The sequence below is a fragment of the Somniosus microcephalus genome, chromosome 7 (genome assembly GCF_052327205.1).
Source record: "Somniosus microcephalus isolate GS21.2 chromosome 7, FLI_Smic_1.0, whole genome shotgun sequence".
In the NCBI taxonomy this organism is placed as follows: domain Eukaryota; kingdom Metazoa; phylum Chordata; class Chondrichthyes; order Squaliformes; family Somniosidae; genus Somniosus; species Somniosus microcephalus.
In genome coordinates this window covers 163736434-163761541 of record NC_140993.1, presented here as the reverse complement: position 1 = coordinate 163761541, position 25108 = coordinate 163736434, and the positions used below count along the sequence as shown (strand labels likewise).

General features: G+C 41.6%; 1 protein-coding gene across 4 annotated transcripts in view; it reads left to right on the top strand.

Annotated features, from left to right (window-relative positions):
* Positions 1-23020, top strand: part of ube2wb (ubiquitin conjugating enzyme E2 Wb) — a 110875-nt gene extending 87855 nt beyond the window's left edge. For all 4 annotated transcript variants that reach the window (XM_085993172.1, XM_085993171.1, XM_085993174.1 and 1 more), the window contains 2 exons: positions 13116-13191; positions 18388-23020. In XM_085993172.1, the coding sequence (XP_085849298.1) occupies positions 13116-13191; positions 18388-18401 (90 nt within the window). In that variant the 3' untranslated portion in view covers positions 18402-23020. The remainder of the gene's footprint in view (positions 1-13115; positions 13192-18387) is intronic.
* Positions 23021-25108: the final 2088 nt, after the last annotated feature.

The following is a 25108-nucleotide window of genomic DNA, read 5'->3' as shown; positions in this document are numbered from 1 at the left end:
TGCTGCTGTTGATGGCCCACATTGTCTCATGGATGCTCAGTTTTGAGCTGCTAGATCTGTTCCATTTAGCACGCAACACGATGGGGGGTGTCCTCAGTGTAAAGATGGGACTTCGTCTCCGCAAGTACAATGCGGTGGTCACTCCTACCAATACTTCCTTGGACAGATGCATCTGCGACAGGTAGATTGGTGAGGACATGGTTAAGTAGCTTTCCCTCGCGTTGGTTCTCGCCACCTGCCCAGTCTGGCAGCTACGTCCTTCAAAACTCAGCCAGCTCGGTCAGTGGTGGTGCTACCGAGCCACTTTTGGTGATGGACAAAGTCCCCCGCCCAGAGTACATTCTGTGCCCTTGCTTCTTCCAAGTGGTATTCAACATGGAGTGTTCAACAAATTTTATTATTCATTTATGGGATGTGGGTTTCACTGGCAAGGCCAGCATTCATTGCCCATCCCTAATTGCCCTTGATGTGGTGGTGGTGAGCTGCCTTCTTGAACTGCTGCAGTCCGTGTGGTGAAGGTACTCCCACAATGCTGTTAGGTAGGGAGTAATGCTCCCTTTAAGCTGTGTGGCTGCGCAGTTGTCTTGATCTCCACGCAGTTGGCTCGCCGGCTTTTAAATGAAAAAATCGCGCATGAGTGAATTTTTGAATGGGCTGCGCGGCCCCAAAAAATTAGAGGGAACATTGGTAGAAAGTTAAAGGATTTTGACCCAGCGACAATGAAGGAATGGCGATGTATTTCCAAGTCAGGATGGTGTGTAACTTGGAGGTTATCTGGAGCTGGTGGTGTTCCCGTGCGCCTGCTGCCCTTGTCTTTCTTGGAGCCATGGCGAGATGCTGCAGTGCATCTTTTAGATGGTACACACTGCGGAGAGTGTGAATGTTTAAGGTGGTGGATGGGGTGCCAATCAAGCGGACTGCTTTGTCCTGGATGGTGTTGAGATTTTTGAGTGTTGTTGGAGATGCACTCATCCAGACAAGTGGAGAATAGTCCATCATTCTCCTGACCAATGTTGATAAGCTCTCATACAGCCCGGGACTGGCTTTTGCCATTGTGAATGGGCCATGCAGCCACTTAAAGGAGCCACGTACCCACAAAAAAATACGTGGCCCTGACTTGTGTCTTGTCGATGGTGGAAAGGCTTTGGGAAGTCAGGAGGTGAGTCATTCGCTGCAGAAAACCCAGCCTCTGACCTCTTGTAGCCACCGTATTTATGTGGCTAGTCCAGTTGAGTTTCTGATCAATGGTGACCCCCCCAGGATGATGATGATGATGGGGGATTCGATGATGATAATCCCTTTGAATGTCATGGGGAGGTGGTTCGACTTTCTCTTGTTGGAGATGGTCATTGCCTGGCACTTGTGTGGCATGAATGTTACTTGTCACTTAACAGCCCAAGTCTTAATGTTGTTCAGGTCTTGCTGCATGTGGACATGGACTGCTTCAGTATCTGAGGAGTTGTGAATGGAACTAATGCTGCAATCATCAGCGAACATCCCCCATTTCTGACATTATGATGGAGGGAAGGTCATTGATGAAGCAGCTGAAGATGGTTGGGCCTAGGACACTGCCCTGAAGAACTCTGCAGCGATGTCTTGGGGCTGAGATGATTGGCCTCCCACAACCAATGTTCCCTCTAATTTTTTGTGAATGTGCGGTCCCTTTAACGGGCTGTGCGGGTCTGATTTGAAAAGCCAGTCCCGGGCTGCGCGGGATCTCCAGACGGCTGTGCAGCCACGCAGTTTAAAGGGAACATTGACCACAACCATCTTTCTTTGTGCTAGGTATGACTCTAGCCAGTGAAGAGTTTTCCCCCCTGATTCCCATTGACTTCAATTTAACTAGGACTCCTTGATGCCACGCTCTGTCAAATGCTGCCTTGATGTCACTGTCACCTCACCTCTGGAATTCAGCTCTTTTGTTCATGTTTGGACCAAGGCTGTAATGAGGTCTGGAGCCAAGTGGTCCTGGCGGACAGGTTATTGGTGAGTAAGTGCTGCTTGATTGCACTGATTCATCAGCTGAGGCTGGTAATCAGCAGGAGGTTTCCTTGTTCATGAGACTTCATTGGGTCCGAGTCAATGTTGAGGACTCCCTGGGCGCCACTCTCCCGACTCTATACCACTGTGCCACCACCTCTGGTGGATCTGTCCTGCCGGTGGGACATACCCAGAGATGGTGATGGAGATGTATGGGACGTTGGCTGATAGCCATACTCACAGAATCATACCTATGTTAGGCTGTCTGAGACCGCTCTCCCAATTTTGGTGTAAGTCCCCAGCTGTTACTGAGGAGGACTTTGCAGAGTTGATTGGGCTGGGTCGTAGCCGAATCCAATGTCTAAGTTTTATTCTTGTAACTGTTTGATACAACTAAGTTGCTTGCTGGGCCATTTCAGAGGGCAGTTAAGAGTCAACCACATTGGAATCACATATAGGTCAGACCGGGTAAGGACGGCAGGTTTCCTTCTCTGAACGACATTAGTGGACCAGTTGGGTTTTTACAACAATCCAATAGCTTCATGATCACCATTAGTTCTACTAGCTTTTTAATTCCAGTTTTATTTAATTAACTGAATTCAAATTCACAAACTACCATGGTGGGATTTGAACTCATGTTTCCAGATTACTGGTCCAGGCCTCTGGATTACTAGTCCAGTAATATAAACACTATTCTACCATACCATTTGATGAAATAACAGAGCGAGTTGATGAAGGTAGTGCCATAGATGTTGTGTATATATGGACTTTCAAAAGACATTTGATAAAGTACCTCATAGCAGACTTAAGCGGAAAATAGAACCACATGGTATTAAATGGATGGTGGTAACATGGGTACGAAATTGGCTAAGGGATAGGAGGCCGAGCGTAATGGTGAATGGATGTTTTTCTGACCGGAGAGAAGTATGCAGTGGGGTCCCCCAGGGGTCAGTATTAGGACCATTGCTTTTCTTTGTTATATAAATAGCCTGGTCTTGGGTATAAGAATACAATTTTGAAGTTTGTGTATGATACAAAACTTGGCAACATAGTAAAGAGTGAGCATGATAGGAGCAGACCTCAGGAGGACACCAACAGACTGGTGGAATGGCAGACACATGACAGATGCAATTTAATGTGGTAAGTGTGAAGTGGTGCACTTTGGGAGAAGCAACATGGAGAAGCAGTATAATCTAAATGGTGGTATTTTGAGGGAGGTGCCAGAACAGAGGGACCTGGGGGTGCATATTCGCAAATCTTTTAAGGTGGCAGGGCAAGTTGATAAGGTGGTTAAGAGAGCCTATGCGGGGCACTGAATACAAAAACAAGGAAGTCATGCTAAACCTATACAAATGTTTGGTTAGGTCTCAGCTGGAGTATTGTGTACAGTTCTGGGCACCACACTTTATGAAGGATGTCAAGACCCTGGAGAAGGTACAGAGGAGATTTACCAGGATGATAGCAGGGATGAGAGAGTTAAGTTATGTGGAGAAATTGAAGCAGCTGGGATTATTCTCCTTAGAGCGGAGATGGTTACGGGGAGACCTAATAGAGGTATTCAAAATTATGAGGGCTTTTGATAGAGCAAGTAGGGAGAAACTATTTCCTCTGGCAAGTGGGTCAGTAACCAGAAGTCAAAAACTCATCCAAAAATCTGCTGCCCATATCCTAACTCGCACCATGTCCCGTTCACCCATCACCCCTGTGTTCGCTGACCTAAAGCAATGCCTTAATTTTAAAATTCTCATCCTTGTTTTCAAATCCTTCCATGGCCTTGTCCTTCCCTATCTCTGTAACCTCCTACAGCCATACAACTCTCCAAGATCTCTGCACTCCTCCAATTCTGGCCTCTTGTGCATCCCCGATTTTAATCGCTCCACCATTAGCAGCCGTGCCTTAAACTGAGCCTTCCGCCTCTCTACCTCTCTTTCTTCCTTTAAGAAGCTCCTTAAAACCTACCTCTTTGACCAAGCTTTTGGTCATCTGTCATAATATCTCCTTATGTGGCTCGGTGTCAAATTTTGTTTGATAACGCTCCTGTGAAGCCTGGGAACGTTTACTATGTTAAAGGAAATGCAAGTTGTTGTTGTTTAAAATAATTGGCAAAAGAACTAGAGGGGAAATGACAAATGTCTTCACACGCAGGGTTGTTAAGATCTGGAACTCTACCTGAAAGGATTGTGGAATCAGATTCCATAGGAACTTTTAAAAGGCAACTGGACATGTTCTTGAAGAGGACTAATTTGCAGGGTTATGGGGGAAAGAGCTGGGCTGTGGGACTAAATTGGACAGCTTTCAAAGAACTGGCACAGGTGTGAAGGGCCTCCTGTGCTGTAAGATTCTATGATTCTATTCTATACCTATTTAGCTGAAGGATTCCCCTGAAATCCATGTACATAATTGCAATTTTGATATTCCATCTAATCTCTTACTGGGCTGATTGACTTATTTGGCAGAAATCATCCCTAAATTGACTAGTGGTCTTGTTGGTTAGGAATGGGCAGCTATTGACTGACTTTGGATCTTTTGCATTCATCTGATTTCTCCTTCTGAAAGGGAGGTTGGGTCACTTGAACCTGCCTCCAGGAAGGGGCCATGACCATCTGTTACCTCCCTAGTCCAACTTCACGTGTTGCAGTTGATGTATGTCTCATGCATGTTTCATTCACAAGGGAGTGAGCTGCATTATTTACTAGGTAGAAGTCCCTGCATGCTACAGGGAGTCAGAGGTCTTGCTTGCTAGTGACCTGGCTAGCAGGCATGGGGCTGTTGAAATAAGGATTGCTATCCAGTGTAATTTCAAAGAAAGGATGGGGGAGGATATGCAGAGTATGACCGAAGTATGAGCACATATGCAAGAGTGTACCCTCTCTGCCATTGTCTCCCTAGCAGTCATTCAGCAGGTTGAATTGGCATTTGTGGAGTTTACATAGGTTGTGCTATATTCAGTATATGATCATTTGGTTGTTCAGGATGTGTTGTCATTCCTTTTACTTTAGCCCATTGTTAGGCCCTCTTCAGGTTGCCTATGCTTTTCTTTATAGTATGTCTTGTCTTTGCATGACTATAAAATAGCTATGTTTGAACTTTAAAGATTTATGTAGAGGTGTACAATAAGGAGTGAGGTTCTGTTTCCATTAATTTCATAATGATGGTATGAAACCACTTTGATCAGATCTGTGGAAAAAGTTTCAGTTGAGGAGGATGTAGTTGCCCTTGTATAGTACATACACGTGTGCGCATGTACATAAAGGAGAATATGAAGACCAGGGTGGAGGGGAGAGTAGATGGGGATGGGTTTGGTGGCACTGGGTCGTGTCCTAATTCCATCTCTGTTAGTGTGTGCTGCTGGAATGAGGAGGGGAGCGGGTATTTTTCATGCGAGAAGTGATGGGAGAATGGGATCGGCTCCAGCTCGGGGGGGGGGGGGGAGGGATTTCTTCTCTGGAGAAAGGGGGTGGCTGAGTTTGATCGGTGAGGAGGAGGGCGAAGATGCTTTTTATCTTCTATTGATTTCTGCAGGGGTTTGCTCGGGGGGAGGTGGCAATTGTTGGCAGGATTTGAGTTCATGGGGGGGGGGGGTCATTGATCGTACTTGTTTCTGCTCAATCAATAGGCAGATGTTGATGGCTATTTCTACTCAAGTTGGTGGGATTGATGATTGGATTTCTGCTCGAGGGGGCTGGGGGTGATTTTTGTTCTTTCAGGTGCTGAGTTGCCCTGCTTTCAATTCAGTGGGGTGGGGTAGTGCCAAGATTTGGTGTGGGAGGAGGAGGGGAGAAACTCCCCTGCTCTTTTGAAATAGCGCCATGGAAGCTTTACATCCACTTGAGAGGGCAGATGGGGTCTCGGTTTAGCGTCTCATCCGAAAAACAGAACTGTTTACCAATCATTGCAAATTTGGATAGACCACAAATTCTTGCATTTTTCAGTCCTCTGTATAAAAGCTTTTTTTAAAGAGAAATACATACTTTTTGTGGGCTCCATTGGTACTGAATTATTTAAATGCAAGTCAATTTTTGGTTGAGTATCCAAAAGCAAGAATAATGTTGACTCTTAATTGATAGTCTTGGTTGTTGTTGATTAAGTGCCCCCAAATGTTTTCATTTATCCCAAAATGAAGAGTCCAAGCCATGTTGCAGTTAAGTATTGGTTAGTAATATTTATCATTATATTTAGGACAATGGTACTTACAATGCTCATTGTCATTTGTAGACTTGCTTCATATACCCCTCAACCTTTATTCATGACCTGCCCAACTGTCAGAAGTTAACCAAACTAACATTTCACATGTTGCTGCGCCTCCTTTTCTTGTACTTCAGTTTATTCCAGCTTTCATAGAGCAAGTAAATGGGCCCCCTTCAATTAGAACTATTAACCCAATTGTGTTTTTGTTTTTTCCCAGCAGTGACATGGCTCGTCCCTATCGGGCAATTGCCCAATGCGTAATTAAAATTTGGAGCTTACTGCGTGAGGAATTGCAGGCACAGATCTGCGTTTAGCAACATTACTGAATGTGGCCCTAGAGCAAGAGGCCCAGAAATTCCGTTCGCAGCCCTCCCGCGGGCGGAGGGCTGCGATTTGGAAAAATCTCTGCCTGGACCAGAGAGCTCCCGGGAGGCGCAGAGTTCCGTTGCTGTGCCTCTTCGAACTGCCGATGTGTAGGGCACACGTATCCCAGGGCGCAGGTAGCTCGCAGCGTCCCTGGGATAATGTGGGCCATGGTGAGCCAATCAGAGCAGGGAATCTCCATTCATAGATTTGACAGGAAAACCTGTTAAATCTATGAATAGAGATCTCCCCCAAAAATAAGTAAAACTACAAATAATTTTTTTTTAAATGACATTTTTAAAATGCCTATAAATTACATAAATTAACTATTTTAAACAAAAGTTTACATTTTTGAAAAAAATAATTAAAGTTTTTAACGGGGCTAAAAATAAACTTATTTCTTTAAAGTATTTTAAAATGATAAATCAGTGGGAATTTTTTTTAAAATTTTTTTTACTTCAACTCTTAGCCTGGTAAAAGCAGGCCTTGTGCCTGCTTTTACAGGCGCAAGAATTCTACGTGTTTTCTGCCGGCGGAGGGTCTCCAAAAAACAGAACTCTGCACCCGCAGAGGCCCTGCTCCAGGGCAGGCGTGCGATCTGTCGAGAGCTTTCTTGACAGATCGGAAATGCTGGTTTCCAGCGCATGCACAGTGCATGCCTGAAACCGGCATTTCCGATGTCCCTACGGGTGAGTACACAGCGCATACTCACCCGTAGGGATCGGAATTTCTGCCTCCAAGACTAGTCAAAAAGGAAAGGGAGATGGGGTAGCATTACTGGTTAAAGAAGGGATTAACACAATTGTAATGAAGGATATTCGCTCTGATGAGGTGGAATCTGTATGGGTAGAATTGAGAAATACTAAGGGGAAAAAAACGTTAGTGGGAGTGGTTTATAGACCTCCAAACAGTAAGGCGGAGGTTGGGGATGGCATTAAAAGAGAAATTAAAGAAGTGTGCAATAAGGGCACAGCAGTCATCATGGGTGACTTTAATCTACATATAGATTGGGCCAACCAAATGAGTAACAATACTGTGGAGGAGGAATTCCTGGAGTGTTTACGGGATGGTTTCCTGGACCAATATGTCGAGGAACCAACCAGAGATCAGGCCATCTTAGACTGGGTATTATGTAACGAGAAAGGATTAATTAGCAATCTTGTTGTAAGAGGCCCCTTGGGTCGGAGCGATCATAATATGATCGAATTCTTCATTAAGATGGAGAATGAAGTAGTTGACTCGGAGACTAGGGTCCTCAATTTAAATAAAGGAAACTATGATGGTCTGAGGAGCGAGTTGGGTAGGATTGATTGGGGAATGGCACTCAAAGGGTTGACGGTGGATAGGCAATGGCAAACATTCAAAGACCGAATGGATGAACTACAGAATTTGTTCATCCCAGTTTGGCATAAAAATAAAACAAAAAAGGTGACCCAACCGTGGCTAACAAGGGAAATTAGGGATAGCATAAGGTCCGAGGAGAGGGCATATAAATTGGCCAGAAAAAGCAATAATCCTGAGGATTGGGAGCAGCTTAAGATTCAACAAAGGAGGACAAAGGGATTCATTAAGAAAGGGAAAATAGAATATGAGAGTAAGCTTGCAGAGAACATAAAAACTGACTGTAAAAGCTTTTATAGATATGTGAAGAGAAAAAGATTGGTGAAGTCAAGCGTAGGTCCCTTGCAGTCAGAATCAGGGGAATTTATAATGGGGAACAAAGAAATGGCAGACCAACTAAATACATATTTTGGTTCTGTCTTCACAAAGGAGGACACAAATAACCTCCCAGAGATGCCGGGGAACATAGGGTCTGATGAAAGGGTGGAACTGAAAGAAATCAGTATTTGTAGGGAAATGGTGTTAGGAAAATTGATGGGACTGAAGGCTGATAAATCCCCAGGGCCTGATAATCTACATCCTAGGGTACTTAAGGAAGTGGCCCTAGAAATAGTAGATGCATTGCTGGTCATCTTCCAGAACTCGATAGACTCTGGAACGGTACCCATGGATTGGCGCGTAGCTAATGTTACCCCACTATTCAAAAAAGGTGGTAGAGAAAAGGCGGGGAATTATAGACCGGTAAGCTTGACATCGGTAGTGGGGAAAATGCTAGAGTCCATTATAAAAGATGTAATAGCAGAGCACTTGGAAAGCAGTGACTGGATCAGACAAAGTCAACATGGATTTACAAAAGGTAAATCATGCTTGACTAATCTACTGGAATTTTTTGAGGATGTAACTGGTAAAATAGATAAGGGAGAACCAGTGGATGTGGTGTATTTGGACTTTCAGAAGGCTTTTGATAAGGTCCCGCATAAGAGATTAGCGTGCAAAATTAAGGCACATGGGATTGGGGGCAAGGTATTGATTTGGATAGAGAACTGGTTGGCGGACAGAAAGCAAAGAGTTGGAATAAACGGGTCGTTTTCCGAGTGGCAGGCAGTGACTAGTGGGGTACCGCAAGGATCGGTCCTAGGACCCCAGCTGTTCACAATATGTATTAATGATCTGGATGAGGGAATTGGATGTAATATCTCCAAATTTGCAGACGACACAAAGCTGGGGGGGAGGGTATGCTGTGAGGAGGATGTCGTGAAACTCCAGCACGATTTGGACAGGTTGGGTGATTGGGCAGAAACATGGCAAATGCACTATAATGTGGATAAATGTGAGATTATCCACTTTGGTGGCAAAAACAGGAAGGCAGATTATTATTTGAATGGTAATAGATTGGGAGAAGGGGAAGTGCAGAGAGACCTGGGTGTTCTTGTACACCAGTCGCTGAAGGTAAGCATGCAGGTACAGCAGGCGGTTAAGAAGGCAAATGGTATGTTGGCCTTCGTAGCAAGAGGGCTCGAGTACAAGAACAAGGATGTCTTGCTGCAGTTGAACAGGGCCTTGGTCAGACCGCACCTTGAGTATTGTGTGCAGTTTTGGTCGCCTTACCTGAGGAAGGACGTTCTTGCCATGGAGGGAGTGCAGCGAAGATTCACCAGGCTGATACCTGGGATGGCAGGAATGACGTACGAGGAGAGATTGTGTCGATTGGGCTTATACTCACTGGAGTTTAGAAGATTGAGAGGGGATCTCATCGAAACCTATAAAATTCTGTCAGGCCTGGACAGACTAGATGCAGGAAGGATGTTTCTGATGGCCGGGGAGTCCAGAACCAGGGGTCATAGTCTAAGGATAAGGGGTAAGCCATTTAGGACTGAAATGAGGAGGAATTTCTTCACCCAGAGCGTGGTGAACCTGTGGAATTCTCTGCCACAGAGGGCGGTGGAGGCCAGTTCATTAAGTATATTCAAGAAAGAGTTGGATATATTTCTTAAGGCTAAAGGGATCAAGGGATATGGGGAGAAGGCAGGGACCGGGTACTGAATTTGGATGATCAGCCATGATCTCATTGAATGGCGGAGCAGGCTCGAATGGCCTACTCCTGCTCCTATCTTCTATGTATCTATGTAGTTGGGATTCCATCAATAAGGAGTTGATATGTAAACTGATATAGGAGATCTATTCATTAAAACTTGCATGTACAATAAGAATTATTTCCATTCTCAATATTTTCCCTTGAGTACTTTTTCTCCCCCTTTACCTGTGGTGCTAATTTTCTTCCTGTTTTTCTCTGCTGGCGCATGACTTCTATTTCAGGAAAGGTCGGAACAAAAGCAACAGGAGCTGGCCATTCAGTCTCTTGAGCCTGTTCCACCATTCAATTAGATCATGGCTGATCTGTATCTTAATTTCATCTACCCACCTTGGTTCCGTAACCTTTAATACTCTATCAATCTCGGTTTTGACATTTTCAACTGACCTAGCCTCAACAGCTTTTTTTGTTGGGGGTAGGGGGGAGAAAGAGGTCCCGATTTTGACTACCCTTTGTGTGAAGAAGTGCTTCACAAGAACTGAGGCCCAGTTGCCCTCCTGGGTGAATGTAGAAGATCGCATGACATTATTCGAAGAGTAGGGATTTCACCCAGTGTCCTGGCGAACATTTATATCCTTCAACCAATACCACCTTAAAAAAAAAGTACTGATTATCTGGTCATTTATCTAATTGCTGTTTGTGAGACTTTGCTGTGTACAATTTGGCTGCCACATTTCATTGCATTACAGCAGAGACTGCACTTCAAAAATATGTTATTGGATGTGAAGCAATTTGGATTTCCTGAGGCTGTAAAAGGCGATTATTTAAATGCAATTTCCTTCTTTCGTGACTGGTTTCTTAGTTTGACCGAATATTGTCGGGTTGGCTCAGTTGGTAGCACTCCTGCCTCAGTCAGACATTGTAGCTTCCAGTCTCGCGACAGGACTCGAGCACATAGTCTAGACTGACACTCCAAAGCAGTAGCGACCATAGGAACAAGAGAAGGCCATTCACCCCTCGAGCCTGTTCCGCCATTCAATTAGATCATGGCTGATCTGTATTTTAACTCCGTCTACCCACCTTGGTTCCATTACCCTTGTGTAACAAAAATCTATCGATCTCAGTTTTGAAATTTTCAATTGACGTAGCCTCAACAGCTTTTTGGGGGCGAGAGTTCCAGATTTCCACTACCCTTTGTGCAAAGAAGTGCTTTCTGATATCACCCCTGAATGGCCTAGCTCTAATTTTAAGGTTCTGCCCCTTTGTTCTGGATTCTCCCACCAATGGAAATAGTTTCTCTCTAATTACCCTATCAACTCCTTTAATCATCTTATTAAGCACCTCAATTAGATCGCCCCTTAATCTTCTATACTCAAGGGAATACAAGCCTAGACTATGCAACATTGTCCTCATAATTTAAACCTTTGAGCACAGTATAGTTCTGGTGAATCTGCACCACACCCTCTCCAAGGCGAATATATCCTTCCTGAGGTGCGGTGCCCAGAACTGAATGCAGTCCTCTAAATGGGGTCTAACCAGAGCGTTATTTTACTGTAACATAACTTCCATCCCTTTGTATTCCAGCCCCCTTGCGATAAAGACCAACATTCAATTTACCTTTATTATTTTTTTGTACCTGTCTATTAGCTTTGTGATTTCTGTACTTGGACCGCTAAATCTCTCTTCTCCACAATTCCTAGCTTCTCACCATTTAGAAAATACTCTGATCTATCTTTCTTGGGTCCAAAATGGATGCCCTCCCACTTCCCCACATTGAACTCCATGTGCCACAGTTTTGCCCACTCACTTAATCTATCAATGACCGTTGCATCTTTCTGCTCCCATTTACACTATTTGCTGTGCCACCTAACTTAATGTCATCAGCAAACTTGGATATGTGGCTCTATATTCTTTTCATCTAACTCATTATAAATATAGTGAAAAACTGAGGCATCTGTACCAATGTTCCCTTTAATTTTTCTTTGGGTGCGTGGCCCATTCAAATTCCCGTGCATGTGCGTTTTTTCCTATTATACAAATGGCCTGCGCGGGAGCTGTGGACAGATGCGCAGCTGAGCAGCTTAAAGGGAACATTGCCCAGTAGAGATCCCTGGAGGACACCACTAGTTACATCCTGCCAATTTGAGTACATACCCATTATCCCTATTCTCGGTTTCTTACCTCCTAACTAATTCCCTACCCATGTCAATAGGTTGCCTCCAATTCCATACGTTCACATTTTTGTCAACAGTCTCTTGTATGGAACCTTATCGAATGCCTTCTGGAAATCCATATAAATAACATGAATCGGCATTCCCTTATCTACCACGTTCGTTACCTACTGCTTTGACAGTTGTGAATCTCTTTATTCTCTGCTAACTAGCAGCAAATTTCAATCCGTACATATTCGCAAAAATAATTACATCCCCAAAAGGGCTGCAGACCTAAAAGCAGTGCAAGGCTCCAATTAAGCAGGGTGTTCACCTATCATTTACATACAACTGTATGAAGCCAAGAACTTAAATGAATAATGAGTCTTGCAAAAGCAAAAAAAAAAAAGTATCATTCGTAAAGTTAAGGTTTCGCATCAAATTGAGCAGCGAAAATATATTTGAACATTGATTTTCCTTTACCACAAAATATTTTATGACCCTTATGTCTAGTATTTTCTTATCACATTTTAATTGCTTTTGGACAAAAATATATAATTGCATCATTGCTGCTGGGGTGGATGGCATATCCTGTTTATGTTGAGGCACTTTCTGGGTTGGATCAGTTTGTAGGATATTTATATCAGCAGCCTATTCAACTACAAGGGTTGTCGCAGCTAAGCCTGATCCTGTTCTCACCTGACATCCATACTTCCAGTAGAAGTCTCTGAAGCTTGAGCACTGACTGTTTTTTCCCACCCCCTCCTCAACCTCCAGCGCATACCCTTGGGAACTGTGGCCAATTTTAGTGCAACTACCTTCACTCTGGCTAAGATTAGCTAACTTAGGCAGAAAATTGAACCTGGAACCTTCTTGGTCTGTATGAAACAGCTACTGAATACACCTGCAAAGCCATTGTAGAAAATTACACTGCAGTCTATTATGACAGTATGTACAGGACAAACTTGTTCCATATCCGTGGAGTGGGTTGCTCTGGCGTGTAAAATGAAGCATCTGATTGCATTAGTGTTAACCATTTCAATTTATCTGCTTTATTACAGAGGCGGCCTCCTGATAATTCATTTTATGTAAGGACGTGTAATAAAAATCCAAAGAAAACAAAATGGTGGTATCATGGTAGGTGCAGATACTTCAGGCATGCAGTGTGTTAGTCTAGAAATATTGGTAAAGGTTCAATTTAATGTTAAATTTTGTATTTTTGTTTTGTTTTTCCCAATATTAAGCTATATTAGATACAAATTAAAACGTGGTTAGATGAAGTGCTGCGCTTTTGTTTTAAAAGTGGTCGCTGAAATGCTAAATTTTGAATTAATACAATACTTTTCCAGTTTCACTGAGTTTGTGTTTAAATATGTCAAGACTGGGTGATATAATGAGTTACCAAGCTGACTTTTAAATCTGTGACCAATTGAGTCAAAAATGGAATGGACTTGTTGAGCCAAAAGAACTTTCATTTACCCATCTAGAATACTGTGTTCAGTTTTGGACACTGAATCTCAGGAAATCTATATTGACCTTGGAGGGGGTACAGTGCACATTCACCACAATACTACCAGAGCTTAAAGGGTTAAATTATGATAGAATAAGTTAATTAAATGCATAAACTAATTAATACATAAATAAAACAAGGTCATGTAGGGATGGCAGTGCAGGTGGTGTGCTGCAATTGCAGCATGTGGGAGTTTGTGGAGAGCATCTGGATCTCGGACAACCATGTCTTCAGTAAGTGTCTGCATCTCGAGGAACTTCAGCTCAGAGTTGTTGAGCTGGAGTCTGAGGTGCAAACATTGCGGGGCATCAGGGAGAGGGAGAGTTACCTGAGCACTTTGATCCAGGAAGCAGTCACACCCCTTTGGTTAGGTAGTGGTACAGGTCTGGTTAGTGGTAAGGGATAGGAGGGTGTGACTGCGACTCAGGCAGGTAAGAGGACCCCAGGTGCAGTGCTGGAGGAGCCTCAGCCTTTGCCCTTATCCACCAGGTATGAGGTTCTTGCTGCCTGTTTGCATGAGGGCAGAGTCTGCAGGGTTGGACACAGAAAGAAATGGGGTTCGAAGGGAGTAGGGGATGTGGGTAGTGAAGGACACAAGGAAGTGGTCGGAGATGACCTTATCAGTGATCAAAGTAGAAAGGCCACGTGAGACAGAAGATTGAGGGGCTGGCCATGAACGTAGATGGGAGATTTTAGATGGAGGGTGAGGTTTAGGGAGGACAGGCGGGCAGTGAATTCAGAGGATAGCAATTGAAATCACCATGGATGAGGAGTTGCTCAATGCAGAGGCTGAGGGAGAATAGCTTGGGGGAAAACTTGGGATTGGGAGGGTGGTAGAAAATGAGGATTTAAAGGAGGAGTGAAACAAAGTGATGTGCTCAAAGGAGGAGATGGTACCAGAGGAGATGGGGAGAGTCCAGTGTGATTTGTTGATGAGGGCCACACTACCACTGTGGCAGTTTAGACATGGCAGGTGGTGAAAAATATAGCCAGTTATCCACATTGAATTGGATCAACTATCTTCTGATCCAAATTTTTGAATGCTTCTGAATATGGCTGCATTGTTTCTCATTATTTGCTTTGCCTCCTATCCCAGTATCAACTGCAGACTTGGAAAATTGTGCTTACAATATCTCCATCCAGATTTTATCCTCCCATGCTCTAGAGTTCTGAATCTTAGCTGCGCTTTTTTGAAGAAATTCCAAGCAGACCAGGGCAAGAAAACTAGGCGCTCTCTTTCATCCCTCCAGATCACATCTAGTCCTTCCACTACATAAGGTGCATAGCCAACACGCCACAGCACAGAAAAATGAATGAATGGGTGGGGGGAATAAGGAATAACAACCTTTTAGAATAACACAAGAATGCAAATAATAATGTTTGATTCAAGGTGATTTAAGATTTTAAATTTTCATTTTAGTCTTTTGGAGGTACTTGGGTATTAGCAACAATTTCCTTGTATCAATTTAGTACCTTATATAATGGGGAGTATGTTGAATTTCTCACATGGTATTTATGTCCACTGACCCTCCAGATTGAATTCTTTCTTGCAATCCACTTCACACTTCTAATATTCTCTATATTGTTTTCAAGTATGCTCTTGTATATTTCCACCTGAATACAAAGTGAAGATGACCATTCTGATGGGATTAATTTCCAAAGTTTATAAAAGGAAAAAAATTGTGAGAGTCTTGCATTATGCTATTTTAAGTCTACCCACTGTAATATCACTCCAGACATTCAGAAGTTCTTCACAGGACCAACTTGCCCATCATTTTAGGTTACATTTTGGAAACTTGACTCTGCATTTATAAATGTTAACTTTTCTCCAACTTGCTGTAAAATCTAATGAATAAGGATCACTGTTGTGCAGGTTTTCTGCCCTCTTAACTAAAGGGGTCCAATGTATACATCAGCTCAATGTTTTAAACAAAATCTGTTAGAACATAATAACAGCAAGTTATCTGGATCTACAGTTTTTTTATTTCAATAAACAGATTTTTAGACTTAATTATTATCATCTATGCAGGCTAATTTTTTTCTTAAGTTACTTTGAGCTTCCTGATGGCCTAGTGGGGAGCATTGAACCATAAGGACCAGAAGTTCCCAGATTCTATACACAGTTTGCTGAATTTGTTGATCTCAGCTGAGATATTTCATTCAGCCTCGGCTTGGAAGGGGAAAGTAAGGAACAGGGGAGCTGCCTGATTGCAATCAAAGGACTCCTGCTGCAAAGTGCATGTTTGTGGACGTGTGGTGAGAGCATTGGGCTTTGCTGTGATGCCTTTCAGAGTCATATAGCTTGCTGCTATCCACTGTTAAGAATCATGCATGAAGGATGGCCACCATGGTGATTAATGGAGAGCTGTCTGCACCCTGGATCCATAGCATAGCACTTGCAGCACCTTCAGGAGAAGAGGAAAGAAAAAAAAAATAGCCAGCTCTCAGTTAGAACTGCCCTTCCTGCAGTTACTAAGTTTGTGACATGCGCACATAACATGGTTGGGACAGTTGGATAAAAGATACCTTTAACTAGACTTTGATGTAATGGGAGCAGTTGACAGTACTGAACAAGTCCAGATCAAATGGTGACATGATAAAAGTAAGATTATATGATGAATTGAATACAAGTGCTGCTCATTTTTCTGTTGTATAGGAGTAGGTTTTGGGATGTACTAAGATTATGCATTAAGTAATCTATTTTTGAGTCTACATAGGCATTATTAAAAAAAACTAACGTTTTACATTCACACCTGCAAGTTTCCTAAACTCAGCCAGTTTGAGCTGTTATGGGGAGCTGTTTCCACAGGTAAAAGGAAAATTGGAAAGCAAGTCAACTAAAGCTGCCTACTTATAGCTGGTTATAGAAACACTGGCAGAAATTAGGAAAAGTCTGTTGGGTAAAAGTTTTTTAAAAAACGGAGTTTCAAACCATTTTAAAGTGTGCCCCATATGATACCCTCTTCACATCACAATTTTTATCTTTATTTAGTGTCAATCACTATACATGCTGCCTTTTATTCTGGAGCACCACTTCCAGTGGAATTGAGTCAGTTCCTTTTGCAAGTTGCTAACTATATCGGTGGCCTGAGGGGGGCACGGTGGCATAGTGGTTAGCACTGTTGCCTCACAGCGCCAGGGACCCGGGTTCAAATCTGGCCTCGGGCGACTGTCTGTGTGGAGTTTGCACATTCTCCGTGTCTGCGTGGGTTTCCTCCGGGTGCTCCGGTTTCCTCCCACAGTCCAAAGATGTGCAGGTTAGGTTGATTTGGCTGTGATAAATTGACCCTTAGTGTTAGGGGATTAAATACGTGGGGTTGCGGGGATGGGGTGGGATGTGTGTCGGTGCAGGCTCGATGGGCCGAAATGGCCTCTATCTGCACTGTAGATTCTGTGATCTACAGCCAAGTCCAAAATAGTAAAACCAAAGCCAAGTACCAGGTAGACTATCCTTTATCCGAAAACCTCGGGACCAGCCGTGTTTCGGTTTTAGGAAAATTTCGGATTTCGGAAGGTGCGCGAAAACACTTCGGTTTTCAGAGGTAATTTGGTTTTCGGGAATGCAGATAAAGGATACACTATCCCTTATCCGAAATGGGGTGGGGGTCGGCGGGGGTGGGGTACGGCGTGGGGGTCGGGTTCGGCGCGGGGGTCGTGGACGTGCGCATTTCGGTTTTCAGAAGTCATGCTTTGCTCCACTTTCGGCTTTCAGAGGTTTTCTGGTTTCGGATGTGCGGATAAAGGCTGGTACACTTACGCTGAGCGATTTCGGTTTTCAGAAGTGCAGGAAAATGCTACACTATCCCTTATCCGGCTAGGCCTGTAAGTCGTGCGCCCGACTTACGCTGACCGAAAAAACCTTCGGTTTTTAGAGGGTTTCGGTTTTCGGAAGTCCAGATAAAGGGTAGTCTACCTGTACTGCTAGTGGGAGCCATTGAGCTTTTCCAATGATGACGTTTTCCATTAGAAGCACCCAGTTGAACCCCAACCCATGGGAAGGTTTTAGTGCCTCTGATGGGGCAAACATCATTTACACAGCAGCGTTGCCACCGACAGCAATCTTGCCATCTGAGGTAAGCTTATGGGAACATCAGAGAGAGAGAGAGAGAGAGAGAGAATGGAACAGTTTTAGTTTCTAGCCTAAAAAAACTACAGTGCGTTACACAACACTTTAAAAGTGCATGAGACATATAATGGGCATCTTATTTCTTCTTATCAAGCAGACTCATTTTGGGAAGATTCTACCAGGTGCAGTGGGCCAGCCAAAGTGCAGTACTGGTAGATTATTACTAATCTTGTGATGATCCATCACTTGGCTCACATTAATGGTGTAAGGTGCAAAATTTTACTCCCAGTTCTTAGAAACTGTTCAATAATTCCAATAGTATAAACATAATGAGCATGTTGATAATATAATCTCTTGTCAAACTTACCTGTAACACTTTGATTCCTGTCGAGTGATTTTCATGACTTTCATTGTCACTGAATTTTTCTTTGTTTTTACAATATTGCAATGAAAGAGGTATTCGTACATCAAAACTCAGCAGTGTGAAAGCTATGATGATTTGTATAAAGTTTGCAATCTGAAAAATAGAAGATTGTACATTAATGTATTTCCTTAATGTATATTGAGGTAGTAACTTGATCTGTTTTTGATGACCATCAGCTACTTGAACTCCAAAAATTTGAAGTCATTTCTAGCTTCATAAGACTTTCTTGCCTTTCTGTCCTCCATGTCATGTTTGAGATGTGATAACTGAGAATATTGCATACCACCACAGTACTGCCAAGTATTCTTATTCAGGTCTATTTTTGTTTTACAGATGATACATGTTGATGGTTCAGATTCTTGACCCTAGTAGAGGAAAAAGTACTGCTGAGTCCAAAAGCACTTTGATCAGTCAATCTTTGAACTTTGAACTTTAACAGAAACTTGCCTGCAGGCACTGAAGACTACTTCCTTTACTGCATTTCTACTAGTGTACATCTGGCCACATGCTGATAGCTGGTTAAGTCCCTGCAACTGACCCTATTTGGTTTATTAGACAGTATTAATGCAGCATTTAGGAATAAATATAATAATTTCAACAATAAACCATCTCTTTATTGTTTAGTTTACTGTGAGGATACATCTTGTGAGAAGGTTTGAAGCCCTCCTATGTTGTGCAATAAATAGATATTGATGCATGCTTGGAGATTTAAAACAAAACAAAATCTATGTGCAATAAAAGCAAAGGGATCCATTTTTAATTGACATTTGCAATGTTATTATTGTACTAAATTTAATGCATTGTGGCCATATGGCAGGGTGTCTAAAAACTTGTGGCATTTTTTGCTGCAACAACAAATTGCATTTAATGAAGCATTCCAAAACTTAAAGGAAAATTTTGAATACCAATTGTCTCATTACAAAAATATATTTAATTTATTGTACTTGAGTTGAGCCAAATCGCCTTCGGAAAAATATATTCTTTGTGGGTATTTGTCAGGGTCATTGACTAGCCTTCAGTGTGGGCCTTTGTGCTCCTTTCTCCCCAAAACAGACACAGTTTTAAACTGGAACACAACCATAATGTATTGCTTCACAATTTGTTATGTTTCTCCAATGTCACGTTTTTGTTATCATACTTGAAGCTTCTAATATGAAATATATTTTGAATGAAAAGCTGTTTTGTCATAATATTGTCCTGTAAATTATTTTCATTTCACTTGTAGATGACATCTTGTCTTTAATTCTTTACGATATAAAAAGTACAATTCATCTTGAAGGATACAATTAATGTTTTCACAAATTGTTTTTTTATTACTTAAAGCTGTTTAACAAAATATGTTGCTTTGTGTTATGGTTTATTAGCTTCTCTTTATAATGGAACGCATAGAGCTAGTCTTTGTTATACCATTATTTATGAATGAAATTAAATGCCATATGTTGGAATTTGAAAGTAATTGTAAAAAATATGGGACTTGGATAATCTATACCACTGTGGCATATATTCCTAATAGCAAAATTAGGGCTGAAAACTACGTGGAAAACAATTTCAGGGTGCAACCGTTGAAACCTCCAAAGATAATATCTGAGGTAGACCAGAGATGACAGTGAACTTTTTCCAAAGGAGTGCTGATCTGTGTAAGAAATGGAACCCTTTGTGTACTGAATCGCCTTAGCAGCATTCACAAGTTGACTTTTGTTAACACTTGCAAACACTTTTTTGTAAATTTTTAATATAAAATTGAGAAAAGAAACCATATTTTCATTCACCGTATCCTCCAAATAAATCAGACCAACATGGTCTGATCATTATTTTTAATGGTGCAGCAACTCAACTACAGGGTTAAATAATGAGTGTGTGCTATCCCCTGATAAAATATGCAAAATTGTGATTTTTATTTGTAAAGACATTAGGGAAAAACAAGTGTGTTTAACTTTCCTTTTTATTTTTTGTTTTATTGATTGGCAGCTTTCATTGGCTTTCCTATGGTTGAATTGAGTTTTTCACTAATGACTTTTATTCACAACATTTAATTGATTTGTCAGCATAGCCAGCAGCAATTCTGAGCTCAATGATAGTTTTGGACAGCATTTGTAAATACTGACCTACACTCCGTTTATTTTTCCACTGCTGTACTTCAATCTGAAGTGTCTATTTACTGCCTGGTGTTAGCCATATTATAGTCAAAGCTATATTAATTACACCCCATGATTAACACTTCAGGTTAAATTACTTACAAATCCATCTACTGGTTGTGAGTTCTCTTAAATTAGGATTGCTTGATCATCTCAGATTTTCAAAACTGGGATTAAAATTAAGGCAGTTTCAGCATCTCAGTAAATGACCACAGTGAGAACCCTTTTCAGACAACATTGATAATTTTGTATGAAACCACAACTTAACTGTTCATTAAATCAAAACATTCTGGGAGAAATTCATTTCAGCAAATTCCGTCACTCAAAAAAATCTTAAATATGCGGATACAATATCAAAACATTGCCCAAGCACTCGTGTGTATAATTTGAGGTGAAATCCCTGCAGGAACAATGTTATGTTTTAACTAGATTTAGTTTGTTATTAATATATATATTTTTTAAGTACCATACCAGCTAATTGACTTGATGCGGCCTGAATGTAGTCTATATATTTGTACAAATCTTGCACTTGCAAAAGTTTTAACAAAATGCTGCATTTACCATTTGTTAATATCATTGGAGGTGGAAATAATCTCATGGTTTGCAGTGTTAATTCGGCACTGTGATAAGTCAAACTTGTGCACTGTTTAATTACACCTATATTTTCCTGAGTGTTGTACTGTGGGGGGGGAAAAAATACTGAATTGGCTAAAGAAAAAAATAAATCTTAGTTTTATACAATAGGGCACTTAAATAACAGCATTTAATTCTGAATAACTACAGTATTCTGCAAAGGATCCTTTAAGCATTGTTTTCACTTCTGAACACATTTTCCACAACTTTTTGTAGTGAAGACTTCATCAAAAGGGAATTTCTTTGTATGCTGTGAGCAGACCTTTGCATGTAGAATGTTCTTTATCATACAGAAACCTTGCAGTTCTTCAGAGATCTTTTATTAATTTTGCTCAGTTCTTCCTCGCCTCGTAATGAAAAATTTGATGGACTGCTTTCTGCTGAGTAAGGTACCTACTAAGAAATTATGTACTGACTTTTAAGTTGTGTCTGTGTATGAGCTACTTTAATTCTAATAAGTTCTGAATAGTGCAGTGTTGGTGCCAGACTACAGTTTATGCTGTCTTTAAATTACCTAATGCTAACGAGCTTGTGAAAATCAGAATGTGATACTTTATCTAGAACAGAAGCCTGACCCTTGAAACTTGCTATGCAAATTCTGGTTGGTTTAGTTTTAACTACAATATTGTGTTAATTTGTGATAATGTTGCTTTGTTAGTTCCATCGATGTAAGGAGATGTAGAAAGTGAGATTGTTACAATATAAGCAATTTTGAGATGAGTAGGGTTTCCCTAACTTAATTTAAGGATATGTAGGTACATCCTTGCTATCTCTGGCCTTGATTTTGTTTTCCCTACTTTGAGTTCTTCAGACCCTGTATCTTATTTGTCTTGTAGATTTATTTACATTTTTAATTTTTTGTCATCAATCTTCAAATCGTCATTTGAACATCATGCTGACTGAGCTGGGGCGGCAGTCGGGATGGTCAGCTTCTCCAGGTTAGGGAGAGGTTAAAAGTCAGCCAGGATTCCTGTTTCTGTTTGCTATCCAGTGATCCCTAATGGAGAGGTGTGTGTGACATCCTCAAATGTAGGCCAGATTAGGCTCAGCTATGATGTTTGTGGTAAATAGCCCACCAGGTAAGTTTAAAATGGAATTTTAAGCAGCAGAAGGTTGTTCATGAACACTATTTAAGGATGAGTCATTGACTTCAGAAGAGAAGAAAAATGCTGACATGCCCTCAAACATTAAGTAATTTTGATAATATATTCTCCATTGCTAAATTAGCAGAGTGATTCTCCCACATGGACTCGTAACTTTACCATCTACTCAACTCCATCTTTTCCATTGACTAAGCTATTTCCACAAAATTCTAAAAGTGCAGTTTTTAATGTTCTATGTGAGCATTCAGGTAGTTGAAACCATTTCATGTGCAAACTAGCTGCCCAAACATACCTCAATACACTGTTCCCAAAGTACATTTGGATCTCCTGCAAAGGTCACTGTAATCAGCAGCACTAGGATGAAAATGCATTACAAATGTTTTTTTTAACTTAATTATTCTGATGTAACTGTTGGTAAAGGCAGTGCCTGGTGTGGAACTGAGCCATACAGACTGGGAAGTTAACAGGTTCCATCCCCATTCTGTGCTGAGTTAGCCGATCTCGGCTAGGATTACAGGGGAGATGTTAAAATTAGATTAAGTGCTCGAGGGGTGGGGGATAAATAGTCTGCACCAGCTCCCAAACCAGTTGCTCCTGCTGAAAACTACGTGTGGATTTTCGATGAGGACAGAAAGGGGCTTGGCTGAGATGGCCCCCAAAATCAGGAACCGTAGAACTATACCCTGCAGGTCAAGAGAGAATTTGGGGCAGGGAAGAGATGCCCTCGATTGTATTACTACATTTTCTGGTTTCTGCATATTTCTCGATGTTTCCTCTAATTTGGGTTTATTTTCCAGTCTTTACCTTTTATGCTGTCATTTCTGTAAATGTGATATTTGCTGTTTTTACTCGGAAATAAGAAATGTAATGCACAGTCATGGGAATCTCTTCTGGGAACAATAATGTCTGATCACCTGTATATTTTATAACTGTGTTACTGGTCATTTTCGCCACCAATCGGGGTAGTTTTCATAATCCTATAGAAATTGTGTTCCCTAAATAAATTTTAGATTATTTCTTATGCAAGGACAATGACATTCAACATAGTTGTTTTAAAATAATAAAAGTTAACATTAAAATCTTATCTGTACCTGTCTTCTTGTGCTGTCTGTTGAGAACTCGATGTGATGTAGCTTGCTGATGCAAAAACGGCAGTATAACTAGGAATAGTCACCACGCTGAATTTAATTCTGGCAAGTGGTGTGACAGCTCAAGGAAGTCGTTTCTCACTGTTTTGGCTTTGCACTAATTAAAGCTCAATTTGTATCAGATATTGCAACTAGATTGCAGGTTTGATTTCTTAAAACTTCATTTTATATACTAAACCACTTTATATACTTTTTGGCATTAGCAGAAAACTTAACTGCCTTGTCAGTTTTCAATAACACTAAAACTGTTAACTGGTATTTGGATGCTAGTGACTGGAGTTCTGCATGTGTACAAGTATGTTTGGTCAGAGCTTTGCACTTTGAGAGCAATGCAGAGTATAACCTAGTATAAGCAGTATAACCTAGCATTGTAGCTCTTCATTGCTATAAGCAATACACCTGCAGTATAATAATGCCTTAATTGATATTTCAGACTGAGGGCCAACCAATGTTTGCTGTTGTGTTCCGATCTGCCCTACTGCAATAGACAATATTGAATTACTTAATTGACTTTTTTTTGTTTTGTAGATACAACACTGACCTAACTTAAGAAAGGCAAATTGTTACTAACTTTTAAGTTTCCTAAAGGGCAGTGTTTGGAGAAAAAATGGGTTGTATCTGTCAAACATAACGACTTTCCAAGAGAAGTCAGAAATGGAAGATTGACCCAAATTAATGGAACATCTGAAATTGGAACCTAGGCAAGGTGGAGAGAGTCCTTGCAGCAAGTTCATGGAGCAAAGAAAACCAGTCAGAGAGCAGCAATGCTGAAGATGGAACACGCCAAGGACTTGGTATTCCGCTGGGGAAAATAGGGTGAAAAGACTCAAAGTATTGAAGATTCACAGGAGGGAAAGAATAACTTCAGAAGGGGGCATGATTGAAAAGTATTATAAATAAGGAGGGCCAAGTTAAAGGAAATTGAGGTTTTGGAGTAAACCTAAATGGAGGAATATTTTCATAGATACTTGACTGAAGAGAAAACTTGATGACAGAAATTAACAGCAGAATTTGAAAATAGCGTAAAGGTACATTCTGAACATTTTACTGGCTGTGGAGAATGAATGGATGGGCTGAAATGTTTAACAAATGAGACCGAGAAGGAATCAAAACCTACACTTGAACAGAATTAAAAATCAAATATTTTTCATTCCATCAGCAAATATTCTGCTTGCTTTGGGCTCTTCCCCATCTCCCTTGGCACCTTCTCCTTTTGAACACTACCTTATTCCTTATCTCCTTTAAAATCCTCATTCTCTACCGCCCACCCCAAGTTTCACACCGAGGTCTTCCCTCAGCCTCTGCACTGAGCGCCTCCTTATCCTTGGTGATTTCAATCTCCATCTCCGCTCCCTTTGCCATCTTTCTGAATTTACTGTCTTCCTATCCTCCCTAAATCTCTCCATCTCATCAACACCCATATTCAAGGCCTCTCCCTCGACCTTTCTTCACCTTCACTTCCAACAACACATGGGGCAGTTCATGGAATTCTTTGTTGCTCAGATCAAAACCATGTATTCAGCTGCCTCAGTTGTTCCCTTCCCCTTACCCACCAAACCAAACCTACCCCACCCTAGCCCTAAACTGGCAAATCTCTCTCGTTTCCCTCCTAGCTCAGCTCATCCATCTGCTCGCGATCCCATTCCCACTAAACTGCTGACTACCCAAATTCCCTTCCTGGCCCCCATGCTAGCTGACATTGTCTCAGGTAAACCACCATCATTTCCTCTTCCTCAAAAAAACCCACTTCCCCTCTGTATTTGCAAACTACCACCCCATCTCCAATCTTCTTTCCTCTCCAGCGTCCTTAAACATGTTGTCGCCCCCCCCCCCCCCCCCGAATCCATGGTAGTCATCAACCTCTAACATCGCCTGATCACACTCCAACCTCAGCCCAGCTACATAAAATCTTCAGTGCAGAAATAGGCTGTTCAGCGCAACTGATGTATGCCGGTGTTTATAGTCCACACGAGCCTCCCCCTACTCTAATGACCCCTTTCCACCCTACCTACCTCTTCACTTCTTCCTTACATAT